General features: G+C 42.1%; 1 protein-coding gene across 3 annotated transcripts in view; it reads left to right on the forward strand.

Annotated features, from left to right (window-relative positions):
• Positions 1 to 25,351, forward strand: part of NR6A1 (nuclear receptor subfamily 6 group A member 1) — a 553,746-nt gene that overhangs the window by 465,317 nt on the left and 63,078 nt on the right. For 2 of the 3 annotated variants that reach the window (XM_033959828.1, XM_033959830.1), the window contains 2 exons: positions 3,794 to 4,021; positions 6,665 to 6,919. In XM_033959828.1, coding sequence (XP_033815719.1) covers positions 3,794 to 4,021; positions 6,665 to 6,919 — 483 coding nt within the window. The remainder of the gene's footprint in view (positions 1 to 3,793; positions 4,022 to 6,664; positions 6,920 to 25,351) is intronic. The other variant, XM_033959829.1, reaches the window with a different exon arrangement.

Here is a 25,351-nt window from a genome sequence, read left to right on the forward strand (position 1 = left end):
AAGGACAGTGTTAATGTAGAAAAAGACACAAAGAGGCTATTTCAACCTAAGTTGGTCTTGGTTTGGCCATAGATTTTCCAGTTCATATCATAGCAATACAGTTGATGATGGCAGATAAAGGCCAAATGCCTCATCTAGATTGCCTGGCTTTATTGGTCTGCACTCCTGAAGATATATCTCGGGTGCCAGTCGTAGACGCTTGCCCACTTATAGTCTATCACTCTTTATCTGCCTGCGTAATATTTTTTGTTATCCATATGATGATGCTTACCAAATACCAGGCTTCCCCTTTTCTTCTTCACAACCATGTCCTACGACCCAACTTTGTAATAGACTATAACCAGCCAGGCTATTGCCTGAATATCTTACTACATACGCACTCATGGCCTTTCTGGTCAGCACCTGACCTACCAGGATCAAATTGGTTTCTGCTGCATATGTTTTACAATCTTGAGGCAAAATCAGGTCCTTGCTCTTTTTCATCTATCTCTGTGTTCGTGTCCATAACATATTTGTATGTAACTCCAACATGTAGAACATATATGTAAAGGTGTACAAGTGGTGGCAGTGTTTCAAGGACTTTAAAATTGTGCTGCCATTTCAAGTTTGCATCTACTGATCATTAGCATCAGAAGGCTATCCTGTATTCCTGTGTGCCCTAGCTCCCAAGGGATCTTAATAAATATGCTGCCCTTAGAAATCTGATTACCTGGGATCAGTGGCATGGAATGCTGCTACTATTTGGATTTTTGCCAGGTACTTGTGACTTGGATTGGCCTCTGTGAAGACAGGATACTGGGCTAGATGGACCATTGGTGATGCAGTAAGACTATTCTTGTGTTCTGAAATCTACTGCATAAGGAGCAATGCCTAGTGTAAGACAAAAGTACATCTTATGAAGGATGTGCTTCCTATTATTCCCTATGATGTTTTCGCCTCTTGTGCATTTAAATTTTTATTTTAATATATTTTTTTCATATTTCAGAATTATGAATTAACACACAGGTAATAGCCAGAGAAAAGGGAAGGCAGAGTACAAAACCACAATCTGGAAAAATTTCTGTGTTTAAGAAATAGAATTTTCAAAAGTTGTTTCCCTCATGTAAATGGAGGTGTATCTACCAAAAACAAACAAACTTGAAAATTGCCTCACCTTTTCACTTATCCTTTTTATTTTTGCAAGCTGCTATGATGTGTAGTGAATGACAGTAATGTCAAGATTAGTGGCTGAAATATTCAACCTGCGCTATGCTCATCACTAGCAGCAAAGAAGACATGCTGTATCTACTGAGAAAAGTCAAAGTTAAAAGTCATAACATGGGATTAGAACTGAATATAAACAAAATGAAGATCATGAACACAGAAAATGATGAAGATTTTGAACTTGAAGCACTAGAATAGAAGTTGTAAAGGATTTCAATCTCTTGGGCTCTTTTGAAAACAAGCAACTAGCAGGGAGAAAATACTCCACAAACTAGCACTTGGTCGCTCTTCAATGAAGACTCTCGACAAAGTATTCAAAGGCAAGAAGGTAACACTCCAGACGAAGATCAGACTTGTCCACACACTCATTTTCTCAGTGGTCAGTTATGGATGTGAAAGCTGGACACTATGGAAACAAGCCAGAAAGATTGACTCATTTGAGCTTTGGTGTAGGAGAAGGATTTTTGGTGTGCCATGGACTGCCAGAAGAACTAACAAAATCGATTCTTGAAGAGATCAAACCGGTTATGTAACTCAAAGCCCAAATGATGAAGTTAAGACTGACTTATTTTGGTCACACCATCAGGAGAGAGAGAGATCACTGGAGAAGGACATCATGTTTGGGAAGATCGAAGGAACCAGGCCAAGAGGGCGACCTGCAATCAGATGTCTGGATACGTTGAAAACAACCATGGGGATGACGCTGGAGGACCTTTCTGGACTAGCACAAAACTGATTTCTTTTTAGATCTGCAATTCATCAAGTTGCTAAGACTCAAGCATGAGTTGATAGCGCCTAACAGTATGAACAATAAACACAAGCATTCTTTTCAAAGCATACATATTTTACTAAGTTTTTTATTTCAAGGAATCACTTACCTTAAATATCATAGTATTGGGTCACTTTGGCCTTCAGCAGCCAATACCTCATAATCGCTCATTATTATTGATTATTTTGCTCAGCATGGCTATTAAAATTATTTTACTACATTGGAAGGATGCTTCAATGGTGGAATACATAACTTGGTGGAACACAGTCTGTATAACCACCAAATATGAGCATGTTGCTGCCGAAAGGCATAATGCTTTAAAAGATTTTGCTAAAATATGGGAACCGTTGGATTCTTACAGTTATGTGCCTGTTCAATCAAAATGACTTATGGGGTTTGGTGTACATCCATACTGTTCTATTTGCTGTATCTTATGATATATATTAATGATCATTAACAATGATAATGTTAATTTTATGTGTGGGGGGTTCACCTTTTCTACATACATATATGACTTATTTGATGTTATAATATATTATCTTGATCTTTACATATGTATGATTTACTTTATTATACTAATAATTATTGTACTAAAAAAAAATGAACCCAACCCAGGATATGTCAACCCTTTCCTTATTTGTTCTTTTCTTTACATACGGGTATTATAGTTCTTCTCTTTTCCCTCTCGTTTTACTTTTGTTTGTCTGGTGTATGTGTTTTTTGTTTTTACTAACCAATCCCCAGTTATGATATGTTTTGTTTTTAATCTTTTGTTTTGTGCCATTGTATGTTGATAATGGATTTTATTGTACACCGCTTTGAATTTTGGATTAAGCGGTATAAGAAATTTTTAATAAATCTTGAAATCTTGATATTGCTTATGCTGATTCAAACAGATGGTCAGCCCTAACTTCTAGCCTGTAAATTGAATGGAGGGAGGTAGGAACATTCATTTTGTAAGCCTTACATACACTTTTGCTGCATATATATTTACACCTACTTCCATAGCAGATGCAAATGCCTGCTCCAAAATGGGTTCGCCATTCAGTAGATCACCGTATTATCTTATCGAGGAAAGGCAATTAATTAAATTTTAATAAACCATAATAATGTATGAACACCAGAAACTATAATAAAAAAAATATTTCTCTTTTCTGATGACTAATGTTGAAGAAGGTGGGAAAGACTTCAAGGGCCCCTAGGTAACATGTTAATCGTATTTTGTTAATTTAACATGGAGCTTTCATTAGTCAAAAAACTTCTTCTGTTCATAACGTTCAACTTTTCCAATCACTCACCCCCTCCCCCACTTTTGCAAAGCTGTGGTAGCAGCTGCTGCTGCGGTAATTGCTCCAACGCCCATAGGGCTTTAATTGGCATTGGAACGTTTGCCACACAACAGCCTCTACCACTGCTTTGTAAAAGGGGGGGTGAACTGTTAGGTAATAATTTAAATCCACTGTAAATATAGATAGATAGATAGATTAAAGTGATCAGTGTCTTTTTTTTTTTTTTTTTTTTTTTTTTTTTTTTTTTTTTTCCTATGGAGCTTCCGTTTTACTATATGCTTCTTCAGGAACAAACACCATTGTATAAACTTCTAATGCAGTGAACTTAAACACTGCCTGATTACTGCTTCTGCCGCTGCTCTGTATACTATGGAGCGGCCTTAAACGGTCATCACATTCCCACTGATTTTACTGCTGAAAAGTGCCCCCTAAATATATTCAAGATTGAATAATAGTTTGCAGTGCAGTAATGTACATGCTGTGATATTTCGCAGCACAAAAAGTTTTGTGACACCAATATTCTACTTTTCAGTAGGTCTGTGGAGCTGAATGGGTACACTGCACTCAGGGATCAGTATGTTGGAACACCAGTGTCCACACACTATCAGTACCTACCGCACCTTTTCAGCTATTCAACTCATTCAGGTCTGCTCCCGCCCCAGCCGCGAAGTCTGGACCCACAGTCACATACACTGATTAATCAGTTAGTGGCAGCTGAGGAGCTGGAGCCCCTCAGCACTCCAATGCTTATTGAAGATGGGTAAGTGTTCAGAGGTGAGGAAGCTCTAGGACTTTGAGTGCCATAAATAAGTTTTCAGGATTCCCTTAATGAATATGCACAAGAGAGATTTGCATGCATTATAGGTAGTACGCTTTCCTGCATATTCATTAGGGATATCCTGAAAACCTGATGTGTTAGTGGCCTTCTCCAGGGCTGGGAGTGAAGGTCAAAGATCTGCACCTAGAAGAGGTTATAAGTTCAACTGTACATTCATTGGCATAGCATAAAAAGAAGTTTAAGAAAATATTTCTTCACAGAATAGTGGACACATGGAGCAGCCTTCTGGTGGAAAGGTGATGGTGTCAAAAGCAGTATACCATTACTATTGCCAGCATTGAGTCACTCTCCTGCATTACTTTTCTCTCTCCCCTGACCATCATGAGGTCCGAGATCTCTTTTCTCCTCCTCTGCACTGGCTCTGGCTGATCCAGATGTCTTCCCTCTACTGTGTCCTGCCCCCTCTGATGTGGCAAAGAGAGGGTATCGGGGTCAGGCAGCAACCCTATGAAGTGAGATACATGTTAAGGTAGACCAGGGAGAGGGAGGGAGATGCTGGACTGGGAATGAGCAGGAGGAGATAGAAAGAACTGATAGACAATAGAAGGGAGGGAAGGAGTGGTGGAGAGCAATGCTGGATCTGGGGATGGAAGGGAGGGTGAAAGTGAGAGAAAGAACTGGTGGACATTGGGAGGGAGGGAGAAATGTTGGACTTGGGGCACAAGAGAAAGAAAGAGAGAGGTGGGAGGCAGGGAGAGTTGTTGGACATGGGTGTAACCTAAAGGAGAGGATGTACATCACCAGAAGGAAAGGAAGAAAGAGAAAGAAGTTAGACCTAGGCAAACAAGGGAGTGAAGGAAAAATGGTGATCAATGGGAGAGATGTTGGACATGGGTGGCATAGAGGGGAGATCATGCACAAGGGAAGAAAGGACATGAGGGGAGAAAGAGATGTTATGGGACAGAAAGGAGTAAAGGAGAGATGCTAGATACTGGAAAGGAAGGAGATTGAGAAGTTTTGGACCATGGGAGAAGAGAGAAGGGACAGGAAGATAGGAAGGGACATGGAGATGTCAGGCTAGGAGAGTAGGACGGGGAGAAAGAGGGAGCAGGTGCTGGGCTACAAGATAGAGGGAGAGAATAGAAAGGAGAGTAGCCAAGGGGGGAGAGGTGGCAAGGTCAGAGGAAAATAGTGAATACAGAGGGTAGAAATTAATAATGGGAAGTAGATGAAAGATGGAAAGACCCAGCATAATTAACACCAGCTCTGACCTTTGCTATAGCTGATGGGGATCCTCAAGCCTTTCCATATGAGGATCACCTTTGAAGGTGGCCAGAACTCCTTTCTATCAAGCTTGACAGTTGGTGGCAGCATCCTTGAGCTTCCAACAACAAGCATGTGTAGGATGGTGGGGTTCGGGGACACTGTTGCATGTGTAAAGCTTGGTAAGAGTTCTGGCCACCTTTGGAGGAAGTCTTCAGCTAGTGGAGCTTGGGGATCCTCATCAACTATAATATTTATATCTTGAGTTTGGAGGCATTTGGGGGAGGGTGAAGTTGGAGCAGAGAAAAAATTTTGTGCCCCCCCCCAAAAAAAAAAAAACAACCAAAAAAAAAACCTGGTTGTCTGGATGTGCCGCAGATAGAAAACACATTTAAATTAGACAAAAGCAGCATACAGGTCAAAATTCAAGCTCTGTAGTTGGCATTTCACTTAAATGCAGACCATTGCATTTGAAGTTGTAGCTGACTGGTATTGAATATGTGGGCATAATAAGCAGAGCTATGATTATTATTTGGATAATGAAACTGATAAGCATCATTATCAGATAATGTAGGACAATGTTTTTGCTCAATAATAGCAGTCTTCTGCCTGCAGGGTGGTCTTCAGAGATTTTAAGCAACATTAGCCAAATAATGCTGCAGAAAATCCAATCAATGGCACTTCTCTGGGTATTAACACCCCATTAAGTGCCACTGATTATTGGAGGATATTTTAAAGAAGAAATAGGAAATGAGATGCAGAGCTTATGTTCTGGGGATTTTGTCCAGCATGATTTTTTGGAGTTGAATAAATAGTGCTGATTCGGCACATTAAGACCAACTTGACTTATTGAGCTGTATTTCTTGACTTGTTAACTTTGACCAGTATCAATACTGTGATACATCATATTTTAGAATATGCTAGAGCCAGGTCTATTTAAAAATAAATAAATAAATAAAAAAGCCACAAAACAAACCCCCAAATTCTGGCAACTAAACGATAAGAGTTTAGCAGCAAAAATATTTGTAACACAAAATTCTACAGAGATGGGAAATAGAATCAGTGGAATTGTAGCTGTTCGTATAAATATCTGCACATGATATTGATTAAAAATCAATATGCATATTGTTTCCTAGTGTAAGTGATTCTGTAACAGCAGAAAAAGTTAGGCTGATCACTTATCTGGCCACTGGGTGTCATTGTACTCCACAGGAATTCAGTGATGTGAACAACCTGGTATGATAAACACATTGATTTACTAAACAGGATCCTAATTTAGGACCTGCACAAGTTTCTTCTCATTTTGGAGGGGGCTGGGAGGAAGAGGAGTTCTTGTAATTTGCACTCTACTTTCTCTTCCAGGTATAAAGTAACTCAATCTGAGCTGTTTGCACTGTTGTGCCGTCTGGCAGATGAATTACTGTTCAGACAGATTGCTTGGATCAAGAAGCTGCCATTCTTCTGCGAACTCTCAATCAAGGACTATACATGCCTGCTAAGCTCAACCTGGCAAGAGCTTATTCTGCTCTCTTCCCTCACAGTCTATAGCAAACAGATCTTTGGTGACCTGGCTGATGTGACCTCTAAATACACCCCTTCTGATGATGAGCTGCACAGGTGAGGTGCAGTAAACAAAAGTCACCTTCTCAAATTCTGAGAACAAAAATGTTTCAACTTTAAGAATGATCCCTCTGCAGAGAGAGTTCCTGTTGCATAGCAATAGTGAATTTCAGGCTGGGATGCTTCCAGAAAGAAGAACCTTGCAGTAAGCATGGTGATTCTAGTACAGTGGGATCCTTTTTTCTAGCTGACAGTTGTTTTGGACACTTCAGAGTATAGAGTATTGAATGCTTATTATCCTTGAAGTCATCCATTTTGGGGACTGAAACATTTTGGGGCCAGCAAGTGGCTTCTCTGGTATAGAAAAAATTATCTATGCTGATCTCTTGCCAGGATGGTTAATACCTTCTTAGTAGTGCATAAGGTTGATGTGTAATTGTCTTACTTTTCAAAGCTGGCCTAGCATTTTATTTCTGTTCATTTTTTTTTTTCAGCCTGGTAGGTTCCTCCTTTTGAGCTTCCAGATTGATTGACATGAAGCCTTTGCTGGGTTATGGTACTTATGAAACTTCATTATCAAACACAAGTGTTTGATCTTCTCTTACTCCCAGAGAATTTTACGGTGAATAAGAACATCCCTACTGGGTCAGACCAGTATCCTGTTTTTAACAGTGGCCAATTTAGTTCACAATTACCTAACTGGTTCCCAAAAAGTAGATCCATTCCTCGTTACTTACACCTGGATAAATAGTGGCTTTTTTACTTCTACCTGGCCAATGGAATTTGTCCAATTCCTTTTTACACTCAGTGATGTTAATGGCTTTCACCACCTCTGGCAAAAAATTCCATAGCTTAATTGCATGTTTGGTGAAAAATAAATACTTCAATTACTTTTAAAAGTGTTATCTGCCAATGTCATTGAGAATCCTCTAGTTCAAGTAGTATTTGAAAGTATAACTAACCGTTCCCTATTTTCCTATTTCATTCCGTGCTTTTGTAGAATTCTAACGCATCTTAGCCATCTCTTCTTCAAGCTGAAGAGCCAAAAAGCAGCTATTAGGATCCTTTATCACACATAAAAATTAGCCATTATTAAGATGGTTTGGGAAAATCCACTGTGTATTCCTAGTATAAGCAGCATAAAATCAGTTTTACTCCTTGGGATCTTGCCAGGTACTTGTAACCTAGGTTGGCCACTATTGGAAACAGGTTACCGGGCTGTCCCAGTATGCCTTTCCAAGCATTTACCACCCTTTCTGTAAAAAAGTATTTTCTGACGTTACTTCTGAATCTATCCCCTTTCACTTTCATCATATGCCCCTCATTCAGAGCTTCTCAATTGAAAGAGACTCGCCTCGTGTGCATTTATGTTACGTAGGTATTTAAACATCGTATATCCCCTCTTCTGCCTTTCCTCCAAAGTATAATATTTAAGATGCTCATTCTGACCTATGAAGTCCTATACAGTGGGATACCATTGTATAGGACTTCATGGGTCAGAATGAGTATCTTTCCTTTCTAGTCAGCCTCTACACCCTAGCTACATTCACTCAATGATTTGTCATGTACACATTCCCTCTGTATCTCAAGTATGACTTGACTCAACTTGTTCCTGCTTTTTTACTATACTGCACTTTTGACAAAGTATCTCGTAAATGACTCTTAAGAAAATTAGAAAGTCATAGGATAATAGGTAATGTCCTATTGTGGATTAAGAACTGGTTAAAAGATTAAAAAACAAGAAAGTAGGGTTAAATAAATGGTCAATATTCTCAATGAAGAAAGATAGACAATGGGTTCCCCAGGGGCCTGTGCTGAGTTTGCTGCTTTTTAACAGTTGTGGTCATAATTTTGCTGGCAGAATTTGTAAGATGTGTACCCTGAGAAAAATATGAGTGATCCTGCAAAACGCTACCAAGAGTCCAGCAGAATGCAAACCCACGTAAGCAAAAACATGAAGCAAGTGGGACAGGACAATGGACTTTCAACTCAAAGATCAAAGCCAATGGACCAGACAAAGCCACCAAGATACAGTAAAAGATGTTTATTGATGTCCAAGTTAAACAAGTCAAACCCAACACAGTACTGTGTTTCGGCTTGGAAAACACACCTGCATCAGGGGTGCTGACAACACAGGTCTTGTTCGCTAAGAGCAGTGCTCTGACAAATAAGTACAAACACCAATACAACACAGCAGCGATCCACCCCTCCAATCGGGCCAGGAGAGAGCCCAAGCCCTCTTGGCCCCGCTGAGTACGATCGGGGCAAGAGGGAGCCCAAGCCCTCTTGCCCCGGTGATCCTGGAACCCTCCTCTCGCTGATAACAATCGGGCCAGGAGGGAGCCTAAGCCCACCTGGCCACACGACCCCCCCCCCCTACAAGAACGGGCAGGAGGGATCCCAATCCCTCCTGCCCAGGCAAACCACCTACCCCCCACCCCCACTAAAATACGGGCAGGAGGGATCCCAGGCCCTCCTGCCCTCGATTCAACACCCCCAATCTCACCTCCCATACCTTGAAATTGTTGACCAGATGGACGGGTGCCAAGTCCGCCCGTCCAGCAGGCCAGCCAGCTCAGGAATGGGGCAGGATTGGCCCAGACGGCTCAAACCCCACCCACAGGTGGGTCCTGAGGCGCCTGGGCCAACCAGAATAGGCCCAGGAGCCTTAGGCTCCTCCTGTAGGCGGGGCCTTAAGCACATGGGCCGGGTTGGATTTGAGGCACATGGGCCCCTGTGGGCGGGGTTTGAGACATCTGGGCCAATCCTGCCCTATTCCTGAGCTGGTTGGCCTGCTGACCAGGCAGACTTGGCATTCATCCGTCCGACCAATAATTTCAAGGTATGTGGGGTGGGATTGGGGGAGGTCATGGGTCGGCGGGGGGGGGGCAATCAGGGGTACAGGGGCGGTCGTGGGGGTGTTGAGTCAGGGGCAGGAGGGCCTGGGATCCCTTCTGCCCGTATTTTTTTGGAGGGGTGGTAGGTGGTTCGCCTGGGCAGGAGGGGTTGGGATCCCTCCTGCCCGTTCATATAGGGGAGGGTTGTGTGGCCAGGAGGGCTTGGGCTCCCTCCTGGCCTGATTGTTATCGGTGAGGGGAGGGTTCCAGGATCGCCGGGGCAAGAGGGCTTGGGCTCCCTCTTGCCCCGATGTCGTCGGGGAAAGGGGGGGGGATTCTGTAACCGGACTGGCTCCTCCTTTGCCTAAAAGCCCTTGTTTTGGACGTTAGGGGCTTAGGCTTTTTTTAGGTTGATTATATGGCATAAGTTTAGACGTAGTGGTGGTAGTCTGGGCGTTTAAACAGCTGAACGTAGAAGTAGGCCATTATCAAAAAAAACCTCCTTTTGTACATTTTTTTTGATAATGGACATTTTCCTTGCTTCTACTTTCAACGTTTAAGGCCTTAGGCCAAAAAGGGACTTAGACGTTTTTTTAATTATACTCCTCCAAGAGTATGCAAACTTTTGAACAGGACCATTATATTATTTCCTTTGTTGCTATGATTTATTTATTTAATGATTATGCTATTCTGTGATGCATAATGGTTTAATTTGAAACATTAAGTATAAAAACTTGTTTTGTCTGATCACTCATATTTTCCACAAATGGTACACATATTCTACAAGGGGTATGTAAACTTATGATTGCAACCATATTTATAAGTGATCTAGAGATGGGACTAGCAAGTGAGGTAATCAAGGCCCTCTTTTACTAAGCTGCGGTAGAGGTTTCTACCATGTCCCAGGGAGCTAAATGCTTCGATGCTGCTCCGACGCTCCTAGGATTTCTAAGAGCGATGGAGCATTTAGCGCTCCGGGGCACAGTAGAAACCTCTACTGCGGCTTGGTAAAAGGGGGGGAGGGTAAATTTGCTGATGACACAAAGTCATTGCTGTTGATATGCTAAAACCCATGTACAGAGACGGCTAAGAAGTAAACAGAATGTTAGAAATTATTAGAAACGGAGTGCTTAGCGAGGGGGAGGAGTCAGGATGGTGGCTGCCAGTACAGAGTGAACTCTGTTTGCTTGTGATATGCTTAATAAGAGGGGGAAGCTGATGGGTTTTCCCTCTGAACCTTAGACTTTACCAATATCAGTCATCTGTGGTGCCATAGATTAATTTATTCAGTGTAGAGTTTCTTATCTGCCCAACCATGCCATCCACTATCTTCTCCTCTCCCTTAAAGATCCAATATATTTGTTCCACACTGTCATGAATTCTTTGTCTGCACCTCCTCCACAAAAAGACCTTTCCAAACATTCACTACCCTTTCTGTGAAAAAGTATTTTCTGATGTTACTTCTGAATCTGTCCACTTTCACCTTCATCCTATGCCCCCTCATTCCAGAACTGCTTCTCATTTGAGAGAGACTCACCTCATGCAAGGTATTTAAACATCTCCTCTCTCCTGCTTTTCCTCCAAAGTATACATATTGAGATCTTTTAAGTCTGTCTCAGTACGCCTTATGCTGATGACCACCAACCATTTTAGTAGCCTTCCTCTGAACTGACTCCTTCCTGTTTATATCCTTTTGGGAAGGTGTCGGTCTCCAGAATTGTACACAATATTCTAAATGAAGTCTCACCAGAGTCTTATACAGGGGCATCAATATCTCTTTTTTCCTACTGGCCATTCCTGTCACTATGCACCCAAGCATCCTTCTAGCTTTTGCAGTCACCTTTTCAACCTATTTGGCTACCTTAAGATTATCATGCCAAAGTTCTGCTCCTCTTTTATGCACTGGTTACTTGAAATGTTTTTAAAGAAGAGATATGTCCCATCTCTGGGTTCTGAGGTCAGGATTTTTCCTGACTTTACTAAGGAAACACAGATAAAAAGGAAAAGCTTTCTTCTTAAACCAATCATCCTTTAATTGAGGGCTCTGTTTATCCTTAGATATTCCTGCAAATGCATAATTAAGTTGAAGTCTGCAAAGCATGTTTTTTTGAGCCCTCTCAGCTCTCATAAGAGCTGCCATACTGGGACAGACCAGAGGTACTTCAAGCTCATTATCCTGTTTCCAACAGTGGCCAACCCAGGTCACAAGTACCTGTCAAGATCCCAAGGAGTAAAACAGAATTCACATTACTTATCCAAGGAATAAGCAGTGGATTTCCCCAAGACCATCATAATGGCTTATGGACTTATGTTTAAGAGGTTATCCAAACCTTTTTTTAACCCTGCTAAGTGAACTGCTTCTCTGCATTCTCTAGCAACGAATTCCAGAGTTTAATTACACATTGAGTAAAGAAATATTTTCTTCAGTTCATTATAAATCTACTACTCAGTACCTTCATCGCATGGTCTCTCATCCTAGTATTTTTGGAAAGACTAAACAAGTGATTTGCATCTGCCCATTCCACTCCACTCAGTATTTTAAAGAACTCTATTATATCTCCTATGAGCTGTCTTTTCTCCAGCCTTTCCTCATAGGGAAGTCGTCCCATCCCTTTTATCATTTTTGTCGCCCTTCTCGGTACCTTTTCTAATTCCATTATATCTTTTTTCAGATGCAGCAACCAGAACTGCACACTGTATTCAAGGTGCAGCCGCACCATGGAGCGATACAAGGGTATTATAATAGTCTCTGGTTTTCATTCCTTTTCTGATAATTCTAACATTCTGTTTGCTTTCCTAGCCACCACTGCACACTGAGCTCAACAATGACACCTAGATCATTTTCCTGGGTGGTGACTCCTAACACAGAACCCTGCATCACGTAGTTTGAGTTCCTCTTGCATTTGCTCACATTAAACGTCATCTGCCATTTCAATGTCCAGTCTCCCAGTATCGCAAGGTCATTTTGCGATTTAACAACTTTGTGTTACCAACAAATTTAATTATGTCATTAATTATTCCCATCTCTATATCATTGATAAATATGTTAAAAAGCAGTGGTCCCAGCACAGGCCTCTGGAGAACCCCACTATTTACCCTTCTGTATTGAGAATACTGACTATTTAACCCTACTCTCTGTTTTCTATATTTTAACCAGTTCTTAATCCATAATAGGGTGTTAACTGCCTATCCCCGGACTTTCTAATTTCCTCTGAAGTCTTTCATGAGGTACTTTGTCAAATGCCTTTTGAAAATCCAAATACAGAATATTGACTGGCTCACCTTTAGCTACATGTTTATTCACCCCTTTGAAGAAATGTAGTAGATTGATGAGGTTAGATTTTCCTTGACTAAATCCATGTTGACTTTGTCTAATTAATCCATGCTTATGTTTATGCTCTGTAATTTTGTGCTTTTTATTAGTCTCTACCATTTCCCTCGCACTGATGTCACTCACTCACTGGTCTATAATTTTCCAGATCACCTCTAGATCAGGCAAACTTGGTCTAGCTCTTAGATATGGGCAGTTGCTGTACTCTTTGTGACATAGGATGTAGCTCATACTGTGAGTCCCCTTATTTGTTATTAATCTGAGATAAATATCAGAGTTTCTTGTGTTTTATTCTTATTGACTCTCTTTCTCTACAATATTGTGGCCTGTGATGTAATTGATATTTGCCTTCACTTATATGTATATATTGGGTTTTTTTTCCTTTTTATTTTTATAATTTTTCTATGTATGTCCCAGCAAGCTATATATTCTTATTGTAATTCAATGAAAATATTCATTTAAAAAAGGAATTATTAGTAAAGGAATGGAGAACAAAACTGAGAATTGGTGCGACTGCACCTTGAATATTGTGTATATTTTTGGAAGACGCATCTCAAAAAAGGTATAGCAGAATTAGAAAAGGTACTTCAAGCATTTTCCCTATCTGTTCCTGTGGACTCACAATCTGTACCTGGGGTCAGTGGAGGATTAAGGCCCAAATTCTGTAACTAGCGCCTAAAGTTAGGCACCTATTTCAGAAGCGCCCACCTAGATAGGCGCCTATCTAAATTGAATAACAAGCTCAATTAAGCTTTTTAATCAGCACTGATTGAAACATAGGCGCCTATCAAGAAACTGATTCTGTAACAAGGCGCCTGTAGAAATTTAGGCGGCCTTCAAAAAAAATAGGCGCTATGCATGGTAGGTGTGGCTAGGTGTTGGGCGCCTTCTTACAGAATCACTGCTCCTAAGCGTGCTGATGCGCTCAGCTAGGCGCCTTTTAGTTGTGCCTAGAGCTGGCCTATTTACTGGGCGCTCCAAAATAGGTGCCGCTCAGCGCGATTCACTAAACAGCACCCAATTGTGCTTGAATCGTGCTGAATGGTGTCTAATTAGGTGCCTAACTTTTGGGTGCTTCTTATAGAATTTGCCCTTAAGTGACTTGCCCAGGGTCACAGGGAGAAACTTATTAGATATATTCCTGCAGTACTCAGCACGGCCAGTGTTTCAACACCATGAAGGTGTCTTCATCAGGAGTCTATAAAAAGCAGGTATTTATATAAAACTTCATTTCTGTTTAAAGATGCTTTCACTACATGAATCCAACCATCACCATTTCAAGACCTAGCCCTTCTCCCCTTCTACTGTGTGTCTCCCTTTTTGTGTGTTTTTTGATAGGAAACTAATGTAACTAGCATCTCCTCCCTCCCTCCTGTAGCAAGTATGTGTTTACCATTTGTATTTGTCTGCCCCACTGACAATTTTGTTTTAAACCTATTTTGTTTTGCTTTTACAAATTTGTATACCGCCTAGACTGTTAGATAGGCAGTATATCAAAATAAAATTAAACTTTAAATAAACAATGGACAAAATAATATACATTGAATAAAACACTTTTGAAACATAAAAATACAAAATAAAAATATATATACCAAAATTACAGGATAAAAATAAATATCAAACTCTACTCCATTGTAATATACACTTATTCCCCCCTCTTTTACTTAGCCATGGTACAGGTTTATACCGTGACCCAGAGCGCTAAATACGCCGATGCTCATTAGTTCTATGTGTGTCGGAGCACATAACACATCTGGCCACGGTAGAAACCTATCACAGCTTAGTAAAAGGGGGAGGGGTTAATTAAAACAAATTTTTTTAAAAAAATTGAGAAATTAAATTAATTCTTTGCCTTGGTCTTCATTTGAGGATGATGTGGGGGAGTTACCAGTAATGGAAATTGTATTCAATTCTGATAAATCAGAGAAACTCATACAAATCCCAGAGTGCTAATAGAATTGAAAAATGAACTTGCAGAGCTATTGTTAATAATTTGAAATTTTTCTTTAAAAACCAGCATAGTGCCAGAAGACTGGACGGTGGCAACATGACACCGATTTTTAAAAAGGGTTCCAGAGGTGATCCAGGAAATTATAGACCAGTGAGTCTTGACGTTGGTGCTGGGCAAAATGGTAGAGACTATTATAAAGAATACTATGACAGAACATATACGTAAGCATGGATTAATGAGAGAAAGCCAAAATGGTTTTAATCAAGGGAAATATTGCCTCACTAATTTACTGCATTTCTTTGAAGGGGTGAATGAACATGTAGATAAAGATGAACCGGTTGATATTGTGTATTTGGATTTTCAAAAGGCATTAGACAACGTGCCTCATGAAAAACCTCTGAGGAAATTAGAAAGTCATGGGAGGTAATGTCCGTTTATGGGCTGAGAACTGGTTGAAAGACAGAAAACAGTGTCGGTTTAAATGGTCAATATTCTCAATGGAGAAGGGTAAATAGTAGGGTTCCCCAGGGGTGTATGCTGGGACTGCTACTTTTTAACATATTTATCAATGATCTAGAGATGGGAATAACTAGTGAGATAATAAAATTTGCTGATGACACAAAACTGTTAAATTGGAAGAGGATTGTGAATAATTGCAAGAGGACTTTGTGAGACTGGAAGACCGGGTGTCAAAATGGCAGATGACATTTAATGTAAGCAAATGCAAAGTGATGCATGTGGGAAAGAGGTACCTAAACTATAGCTATGTGATGCTGGGTTCTGTGTTTGGAGACACTGCCCAGGAAAAGGATCTAGGTGTCATTGTTGAGGATACGTTGAAACTCTCAGCTCAGTGTGTAGCGGCTACTAAGAAAGCAAATAGAATGTTAGCAATTATTAGGAAAGGAATGGAAAACAAAGATGAAAATGTTATAATTACCTTGTATAGCTCTATGGTATGGTTGCACCTCAAATACTGTGTACAGTTCTGCTCACCGTATCTCAAAAAAGATATAGTGGAATTAGAAAAGCTACAGAGAAGGGTGACAAAATGATAAAAGGGATGGGATGACTTCCTTATAAGGAGAGGCTAAAGTGGCTACAGCTCTTTAGCTTGGAGAAAAAATGGCTCAGGGGTGACATGATAGAGGTTCATGAAATAATGAGTGAAGTGGACAGGGTAGATGTGAATCGCTTGTTCACTCTTTCCAAAAATACTAGGACTAAGAACATAAGAATTGCCGCTGCTGGGTCAGACCAGTGGTCCATCAAGCCCAGCAGTCCGCTCACACAGAGGCCCTCAGGTCCAAAGACCAGTGCTCTAAATCAGTGTTTTTACACCCGTGGACCGGCAAACTACTAGGACTAAAATTTTAAAACCCCGTTTCCGCCCCATCTCCGCGAGCTCGGTCCCCACAAATCATCTGATCCCATCCACACAAGCCTCAGTTATGATTTTATATTGAATGTATTTTATTAAAGTATAAAAAGAAACAATATTCTGTACAATTGTCATTTTATAAATACAAATAATTCAGAGCAAGGATCAACATAACCCCAGTCTCCCCTCCCCTTCACATATATCCCCTCTACTATCAAGAAAACTGAACAAGCCAAATTATTGCAGAATGCTACACAGAAATATCATGCTAACAGAATACTGCAGTCACACATGACAGGAATAGTTTTAGGGGAGTGCAACTAAGGCAACTGCCCCCTGGTCAGAGAGCACCCTAAGCCAGCTGGAAGCTAAAGAAGCACTGCCTGGGTTTTGCAGTCCCCAGTTATGTCTAACACCAGCTCTAGCAGGATTATTATTTCAAATCTGATATATTCTAATCACAAAATAGAAATAAAATTATTTTTTTCTACCTTTTGTTGTCTCTGGTTTTTGCTTTCAATCTTCTTTCCACTCTCTTCCTTCCAGCGTCTGCCCTCTCTGTCTCTTCAATCCAGCATCTGCCCCTTCCATCCACTGTCAGTCCTCTCCCCCTTCCATATGGTATCTGTCTTCTTTCTATGCCCCTCTCCCCTTTCCATCCAGCTTATGCCCCCTCTCTCCTTTTTACATGATTCATTCCAGCTTCACTGCTCTCTTCATTTTTATCTCTCCTACACCAGATCTATCATCGTTGTCTCTCCTGCTTATTTTTCTGCTAACCCATTCCTATCATCAATCTCTCTACTTTCTCATGCCTGTGTCTCCCCTTCCCCTCCTCTAATCTCTCTGCCAGCTGTTTCCTTCCTTTTTTCATTCTCCCTTCCCTCCTCCTCCTGTCCAGCAGTAACTCTCTTCCCTTCCTCCCCTCCCAGCAGCATCTCTCCTTCTCCCTCTCCAGTAGCAGCTGTCCCTTTTTTTCCCTTGCACACAAGCTTCCCTCCAGGTCCAGTAGCAGCTGTCATTTTTTTTCCTTTGCCCAGCAGCTTCCCAGACTCCTTTCCCTCCTCCCCTCCCAGCAGCATCTCTCCTTCTCCCTCTCCAGTAGCAGCTGTCCCTTTTTTTCCCTTGCCCAGCAGCTTCCCAGACTCCTTTCTCTCCTCACCTCCCAGCAGCATCTCTCCTTCTCCCTCTCCAGTAGCAGCTGTCCCTTTTTTCCCTTGCCCAGCAGCTTCCCAGACTCCTTTCCCTCCTCCCCTCCCAGCAGCATCTCTCCTTCTCCTTCCCTCCAGGTCCAGTAGCAGCTGTCCCTTTTTTTCCCTTGCCCAGCAGCTTCCCAGATTCCTTTCCCTCCTCCCCTCCCAGCAGCATCTTTCCTTCTCCCTCTCCAGTAGCAGCTGTCCCTGTTTCCCCTTGCCCAGCAGCTTCCCAGACTCCAGTAGTGGCTTTCTCCCCCCCAGCAGCTCTCCTTACTTCCCAGCCCAGCAATTCAGGAAGGCAGTCTCGGGTCCTTTCTTGGGTCGCGCCACCTCTGAGGAAAGAGGAAGTTGCATCATCAGAGGCAGCCGCGACTCAGCAAAAGCCCCGAGGCTGCCTTCGTGAATCGCTGCACTGGGAAGTAAAAGAGAGCTGCAGAAAGGGGAGAAAGCCACTGTTGGAGGATCCCCAAGATCTCTCCGGCCCAGCGCAGACTTCAGCTGTTGATCTTGCCAGCTCTGCGCGGACTGGCAGGAAATTGAAGGGAGTCAATTTTGCCGGCCCTGTGCGGACCGGCAAAAATTTCCTATGGACCGGCGGTTGAAGAACTGTGCTCTAAATGAGTCCAGCCTCGCCTGCGTATGCTCCAGTAGGGCAGGAACTTGTCCAACTTTGTATTGAAACCCTGGAGGGTGTTTTCCCCTATAACAGACTCCGGAAGAATGTTCCAGCTTTCCACCACTCTCTGGGTGAAGAAAAAATTTCCTTATGTTTGTACGGAATCTATCCCCTTTCAACTTTAGAGAGTGCCCTCTCGTTCTCCCTACCTTGGAGAGGGTGAACAATCTCTCTTTATCTGCTAAGTCTATTCCCTTCAGTATTTTGAACGTTTCGATCAAATCCCCTCTCAGTTTCCTCTTTTCAAGGGAGAAGAGGCCCAGTTTCTCCAATCTCACTGTACGGCAACTCCAGCCCCTTAACCATTTTAGTCGCTCTTCTTTCGACCCTTGCCCTTCTTCATGTACGACGACCAGTGCTGGACACAGTATTCCAGGTGAGGGCGTACAATGGCCCAGTACAGCGACATGATGACCCTCTCCGATCTGTTTGTGATCCCATTCTTAAATCATTCCTAGCATTCTGTTCACTCTTTTTGCCGCCTCCACGCATTGTGCAGACGGCTTCATCGACTTGTCAATCAGAACTCCCAAGTCTCATTCCTGGGAGGTCTCTCCAAGTACTGTCCCAGACATCCTGTATTCATGCATGAGGTGTTTGTTCCCGACATGCATCACTTTACACTTATCCACGTTGAACCTCATTTGCCATGTCGATGCCCATTTCTCAAGCTTGATTATGTCACGTTGTAGATCTTCACAATCCCCCTGTGTCTTCACTACTCTGAATAACTTCTTATCGTCCGCAAATTTAATCACCTCACTTGTCGTACCGATGTCCAGATTGTTTATAAAGATGTTGAAGAGCACGGGTCCAAGCACCGAGCCCTGCAGCACCCCTCTGGTGATGCTCTTCCAGTCTGAGTATAAGGGACATGTGGTGAAGCTGGAAAGTAGTAGATTTAAAATAAACGAGTGAATATTTCTTCACATATACAAATTCTTCAATTCGTTGCCGGAGAATGTGGTGAATCAGTTCGCTTAGCAGGGTTTAAAAATGCTTAGATAATTTCCTAAAAGAGAAGTCCATAGGCCATTATTGAGATAAGCAGCATAAAATGTGTTTTACTACTTAGGATCTAGCTCTAGGTACTTGGGATCTGGGTTGGCCACTGTTGGGATTGATGGACCTTTGATCTGTCCCAGTATGTTCTTATCTTTAGGCTTAAAGTAATGGCAATTAGTACCAACATAAACAGATTGCAAATTTATGAAATAAATTTTTGGACCTGATAATGGTTTATATTACCCAGATCAAGTCAAATACATGTAAAGTACACTTTAAAAAAATGATTTGAATGTTCCCAAATCTCCAACATAAAGATTCTAAAACACAAATGCGGTCAAAATACTTTAGAAAGTGTTTACAAACTTGACACAATGGGATAATAGAGTAAAAGAGGCAAGGAAAAGATATCTAAGGCAGAATGAGTACTCAATGTGATGAAAGTTTGAGCGGGAATGGACTGCTCACAGCATCTTCTGTTAAAGAGTCTTCTGCACATGCTCATTGGGCTAAAAATGCCATAGTTAGTCTCAAACTAGAATAACAATCAAAAATCACCAAATATCGTGGTGTGCAAAAAATACTATCTTCTCAATTTTATATGCAGGCAAAAAGATAAGAAAATAAAACAACCCCCCCCCCCCCCCCATAAAGACAGTAACTTTGAAAGCATGTAAAAAGTATTTTTGCACTCTCCATTGCCCCAGGTACAAAATAAGTACCTGTATAAAATATCTATACTGCTTTGATTGTAGCCACAGAAAGACTGTACACTTCTCCTTCCCTATTCGAGGGGGTTAGGGGCAGAGCCAGCCCATGAATAGGGAAAAATTGTGAATAACTTTTGGGCGGCTCTGACCCACCCCCGGACCTTACCTGGTGGTCTAGCGGTGACGAGACTACAACAGGAACTCCCTGTTGAAGTCTCGTGAGACCACGGGAACTCGCAGCACGGCTCTGCACAGGGCAGGAGTGTAGGAAGATCACTCCTGCCCTGCATCACCACTAAACCACTAGGTAAGATCCATGCTCCGATCGCCCCTGCCCGCCTCCAATTGCCTCCCCGCCGCCTCTGATCGTCCCCCCCACCGCCTCTGATCACCTCTCTCCAAGTCCCAGGGCCATTTTTTTTTTTTATGCCAACGAGCGATTCGGGGGGGAGGGGGAGGCCTGGGGAAAAAAACACGGAACATCGTAACCGCGAATAGGGAGGGGGAAGTGTATATCAAATTCCATCCCCTTTCCATTTACCTTTTGTTTTATTTTCTGGACTCATGCACATTGTTTGCACATTTATGGATGAGTCCTTAAATGTTGGGGTTTTTTTGACTGGTAGACTTTTGGTTTGTAGTTAAGACAAATAAACATAAAACTCACTTGTATACCATAAATACCATTAAGTTCTATGTGGTTCATAAAGACTAGTAATACAAATGAATAAACATCCAATATCTAACTTCCCAAAAGATTCCCTAAAAAGAGATGTTTTTTTAAGGCACGTCGAAATTGTTGATATGAATTTGGGAATATGAATATGTGAGTTAAATCCCTAGTCCATAAGGCAGCCTGAAAAGATAGCAGTCGTTCCTGAAATTTCTTATATTTACATCCCTTTACAGAAGGGAATGAAAATAATGAGTGAGATTTTCTAGAACAGTGGTTCCCAACCCTCTCCTGGAGGACCACCAGGCCAGTTGGGTTTTCAGTATAGCCCTAATCAATATGCATAAGAGAGATCTGCATATAATGGAGGTGCTAGGAATGCAAATCTGCTCCATGCATATTCATTAGAGCTATCCTGAAAACCCGACTGGCCTGGTGGTCCTCCAGGACAGGGTTGGGAACCACTGTTCTAGAATGTTTAGAGTTTGTAATGATAAAAGATTCTATAAGATACTCAGGAATTAAGCCTGTTAGTGCCTTAAAACAAATACAGCCGAGCTTAAATTTAACCCGTGCCTCAACTGGAAGCCAGCGTAGTCGACGATAAAAATCAGTGACATGATCATACTTCTTTAAGTTGAAAATCAATCAGACTGCTGTATTCTGAATTATGCGCAGTCTATGAAAATTTTTCTGAGTACCAGCAAGATGAACAATGTTTCAGTAGTCCAACTGACTAAGGACAAGTGATTGAACCAATCGAAAGGAGTTAATATCAAAGTATGCTCTAATAGTTCTTAGTTTCCATAAAAGTATAGAAACCCTTTCAAACAAATGATGGTACTAGCATATGGAATTGGTGTTTTTTGCTATTCAGCTGAGATTGAAGATGCCTGGTTTAAATATATGTATAATGTACATAGGGATTGCTAATCTTTGAAACGTATCTAGTAGAGGAAGCAGAACATCATAAGAACATTTTCTGCCAGGGTTGTTACTGAAAACTGTTTGCTCTTGACTTTGCAGCCTTTTTATAATTCATTTTGTAGGTGATGTTTTAAGTTGCTGTTGTGTGGCACAAAGAGCCTTCCAAATGCCGAGTTTGTCCAAAGGGCAGGTTCAGTTTTGGCCCTTATATACAGCAGTGAAATTAAAGGGAGGGAACAGGTCAGCAGATGGCAACCCTAAGATATTTAATTCATTATCCAACTATGATAAACATCTGCTAAAACCCCAATACTTCCCTTCCTCGTTGCTTGTAATTCCGACAAAATTTTGTAAATCCGTGTTCAGACCGGATCCTAATTTAATTGATGTGAACTGCCTAGAACTCTTTGGGTATGGCGGTATATAAGAACTTAATAATAATAATAATTACGCATCTAACATTAAGCGACAACTGTTTTGCTCACGCTGGTTCTTCCCTCCAGTATGGGTATAGAGCAGTGGTTCCCAAACCTGTCCTGGCGGACCCCCAGTCCAGTCGGGTTTTCAAGAGAGCCCTAATGAATATGCATGACAGAGATTTGCATATAATGGAGATGCCAGGAATGCAGATCTGCTCCATGCATATTCATTAGGGCTCTCTTGAAAGCCCGACTGGCCTAGGGGTCCTTCAGGACAGGTTTGGGACCCACTGGTATAGAGCGATGGTATTGTTGGTATGAGACCTGAGACTTTTTGACTATTTATTAGAGAATGACATGGGGACAAATTTGTCCCCATCCCCATAGGAACTCAATTTCCCCACCCCGTCCCTGCAAATTTTGTCGCTGTGCCTGCCCCATTCCTGTAAGCTCTGCCTTAACTCTTAGGATTTTAAAGTGTTTGAGGCTTGTGCAGATAAGGACAGAGCTTGCAGGAATAAGGCAGGGACGGGGCAAAATTTGTCCCCTATCATTCTCTACTACTTATAGCTTCGGAAAGCATTAGAAAACTTTCAGCATGCACCAAAGTTTTTTTTTTTGTTTTTTTCTTCATTTTTTTTAAATTAATTCTTTATTCATTTTCAAAAATACATTAAGTGTTAAATATATTCATTCATATTAACAATAAATACATCACTTACAAACAGTCATTGATATATTTCATAAATTCTTATCCCTATCCCTTCCCCTTTCCCATCCCTCCCTCCCATATATTCCATTATCATATAAAACATATAATAATAAACTTCCCCCCCCTCCCTATACCTTAAGTTGATAAATATAAGGGAAACAAATTCAAATTAATAGAATACTAGTAGATACATGGAAAACATTGCGATATATAAGCACCAAAGTTTCTTGTGATGACTCGGTTATCTTGGCCAGATCTCCCCCATCTACGTTCTTTGTCTCACCCAGCAATGAAAACAGGGCCTCTCTGTGAAAACGTGATGAACCGCTCAAAGAGTCAGCTAGTGTATAAATATATCATCAATAAATAATCTTGATATACAGAAGAAAAAAAGCATGTTAAATCAATAACAATTGAAAGGGGAAATATGACAGAAATTAGACGCATTAATATATTATTAGATTATTGATTGCTTTTACATTGTTTTCGGGGTATAAATTTAATCTTGGATGAGACAGCGTTCAGGAAACAGACTTATCAGATGGCCCACGTGACCTGAGTGATATGTGTGCACTTAATTCATCGTGCAAGCTAGCCCTCATTATTCTGTAGCCCAAATGTTGGGCAGAGTTTTGTTTGTATAGAAGGCGGCATAACAGTATTGTAATTGAAAGTTTACAAGTCTTACTTAAACGTAGACTTTCTCCATAATTAATTTCTATGCCTTGGACTCATGGCAGGGATAAACACTTTTGCCAAGGCTAATTTTGGGAGGGATGTGTTTCCACTGTGATTCAATCTATCAGTTTTATCGCAACAGCAGATGCAAAGCACATTGTTGTTAGAATAAACCACAATTTAAGCATCAAGGACCCATGAATAAAAACAGAAAAAGTAAAGGACCATTTTAGATATACAGTCAAACCTCGATTTGCGAGTAATGCGGTTTGCGAGTGTTTTGCAAGACGAGCAAAACATTCTCACAAATCTTGTCTCGCAAACCGAGTGTTGACTTGATTTGTGAGCACTCCCCCCCCCCCCCGAACCGGCATCGCTCCTGCCCCTGCTCACGAACGCCCCCCCCCCCACCCGTGTGAACCGGCACCCCCCCGCCCGAATCTCGGAGAGAGCGAGAATCAGAAGGCCTCGAGCATGCGCAGATGTTCAAGGCCCAGGCAAGAGGCAGGAATTTCTTTCACCGGCATGTCCTGTGGGCTGCATGCCGTGCTAGATGGGGGTAAGATTGAATGCTGTTCGGGCGAGGGGGAGGCAGTTCACGCGGTGCGGGGAGGTGTTCGCGAGCGGGGGGAGCGATGCTGATTCTCGGGGGGTGGAGCAGCACCGCTGGCCTTGGGGGGGTTCTGGGGGGGGGAACGCGGTTGGCAAGTGTTTTGCAAGACGAGCAAAACATTCTTGCAAATCTTGTCTCGCAAACCGAACATTGACTCGATTTGCGAACACACACCCCCACCTGAGAACTGGCATCGCTCCTCCCACCACCACGTCTCGGAGAGAGCGAGAACCAGAAGGCCTTGAGTATGCGCAGATGCTCAAGGCCTAGGCAAGAGGCAGGAACTTCTTTCACCGGCACCAGCATGTCCTGTGGGCTGCGTGCCGGTGTCAGATGGGGGGTAAGATTGAACGCTGTTCGCACCGGGGGGGGGGGGCTCATGCGGGGGAGGGGGGGGCATTCGCGAGAAGGAGAAAAAAAATGGTTGACTCAAATATAAGTCGGGCAGTTTACTATTCAAGTTCCCTGCCCTGCCAAGCTCTACACCCAGGCCCCTCCCTGCCAGGCACTGCACCCAGCCCCCTTCCCTCCCAACCCCTGTCAGGCTATGCACCTAGCCCCTTTCCCTCCCAACCCGTCAGTGGAATAAGGATCCTTGTCAGGAAGAATGTTGTTTGAAGTGAGGAAGAGGAATGAACAAAGCTTTAAACTGTTGATAATACTGAGTGGCTTGGCCCTGCTTTTAGCAGTAGATTTGGCATATTTTATGGTTGGGGAAGATCAGCTGTCTTAATCAACCAGCCGCTGAGATAAGTATTATTGTTTTGCTGCCTCTTTCTGATTCTTGATAATACAGTGACTTGGGAAGATAATGTTAAATCAATATTGAATCTCTAATGACTGTAAGAATCATTGAGTTCCATGGAAAAGATTGAGATTTTTTTGGTTTTGGAAAAAGTGCAGGTACCGCCTTATCTGCGGAGTGTTTTGGCTTTTTCTCTCTCTCTTTCTCCTCTTACCTTTTTTTTTTAGGCTTTTCTATTTTGATCACTGTTGTACTACTCACCTTTGTTTTACTTCAAACTAGAGAGTTGCGCGGGGACAGAAATCCCACCCGTCCCCGCCAAAATCCCACCCGTCCCCGTGAGGAATCCCTCCGTCCCCACCCGTCCCCGTGAGGAATCCCTCCGTCCCCACCCGTCCCCGCGAGGAATCCCTCCGTCCCCACCCGTCCCCGCGAGGAATCCCCTCCGTCCCCACCCGTCCCCGCGAGGAATCCCCTCCGTCACCATCCTTCCCTATAAACTTCAGAAATAGTTATTTTATTTAATTATGCTACTGAATTAAAGGCTCTGGTAGAGACCCATTTACAAATAAGCAAAGAGACTATTAATTTGGAAATATTAATTGGGAAGAATACATACTTTGTAAATGGGTTTC

The sequence above is a fragment of the Geotrypetes seraphini genome, chromosome 10, assembly GCF_902459505.1.
Source record: "Geotrypetes seraphini chromosome 10, aGeoSer1.1, whole genome shotgun sequence".
Classification (NCBI taxonomy): domain Eukaryota; kingdom Metazoa; phylum Chordata; class Amphibia; order Gymnophiona; family Dermophiidae; genus Geotrypetes; species Geotrypetes seraphini.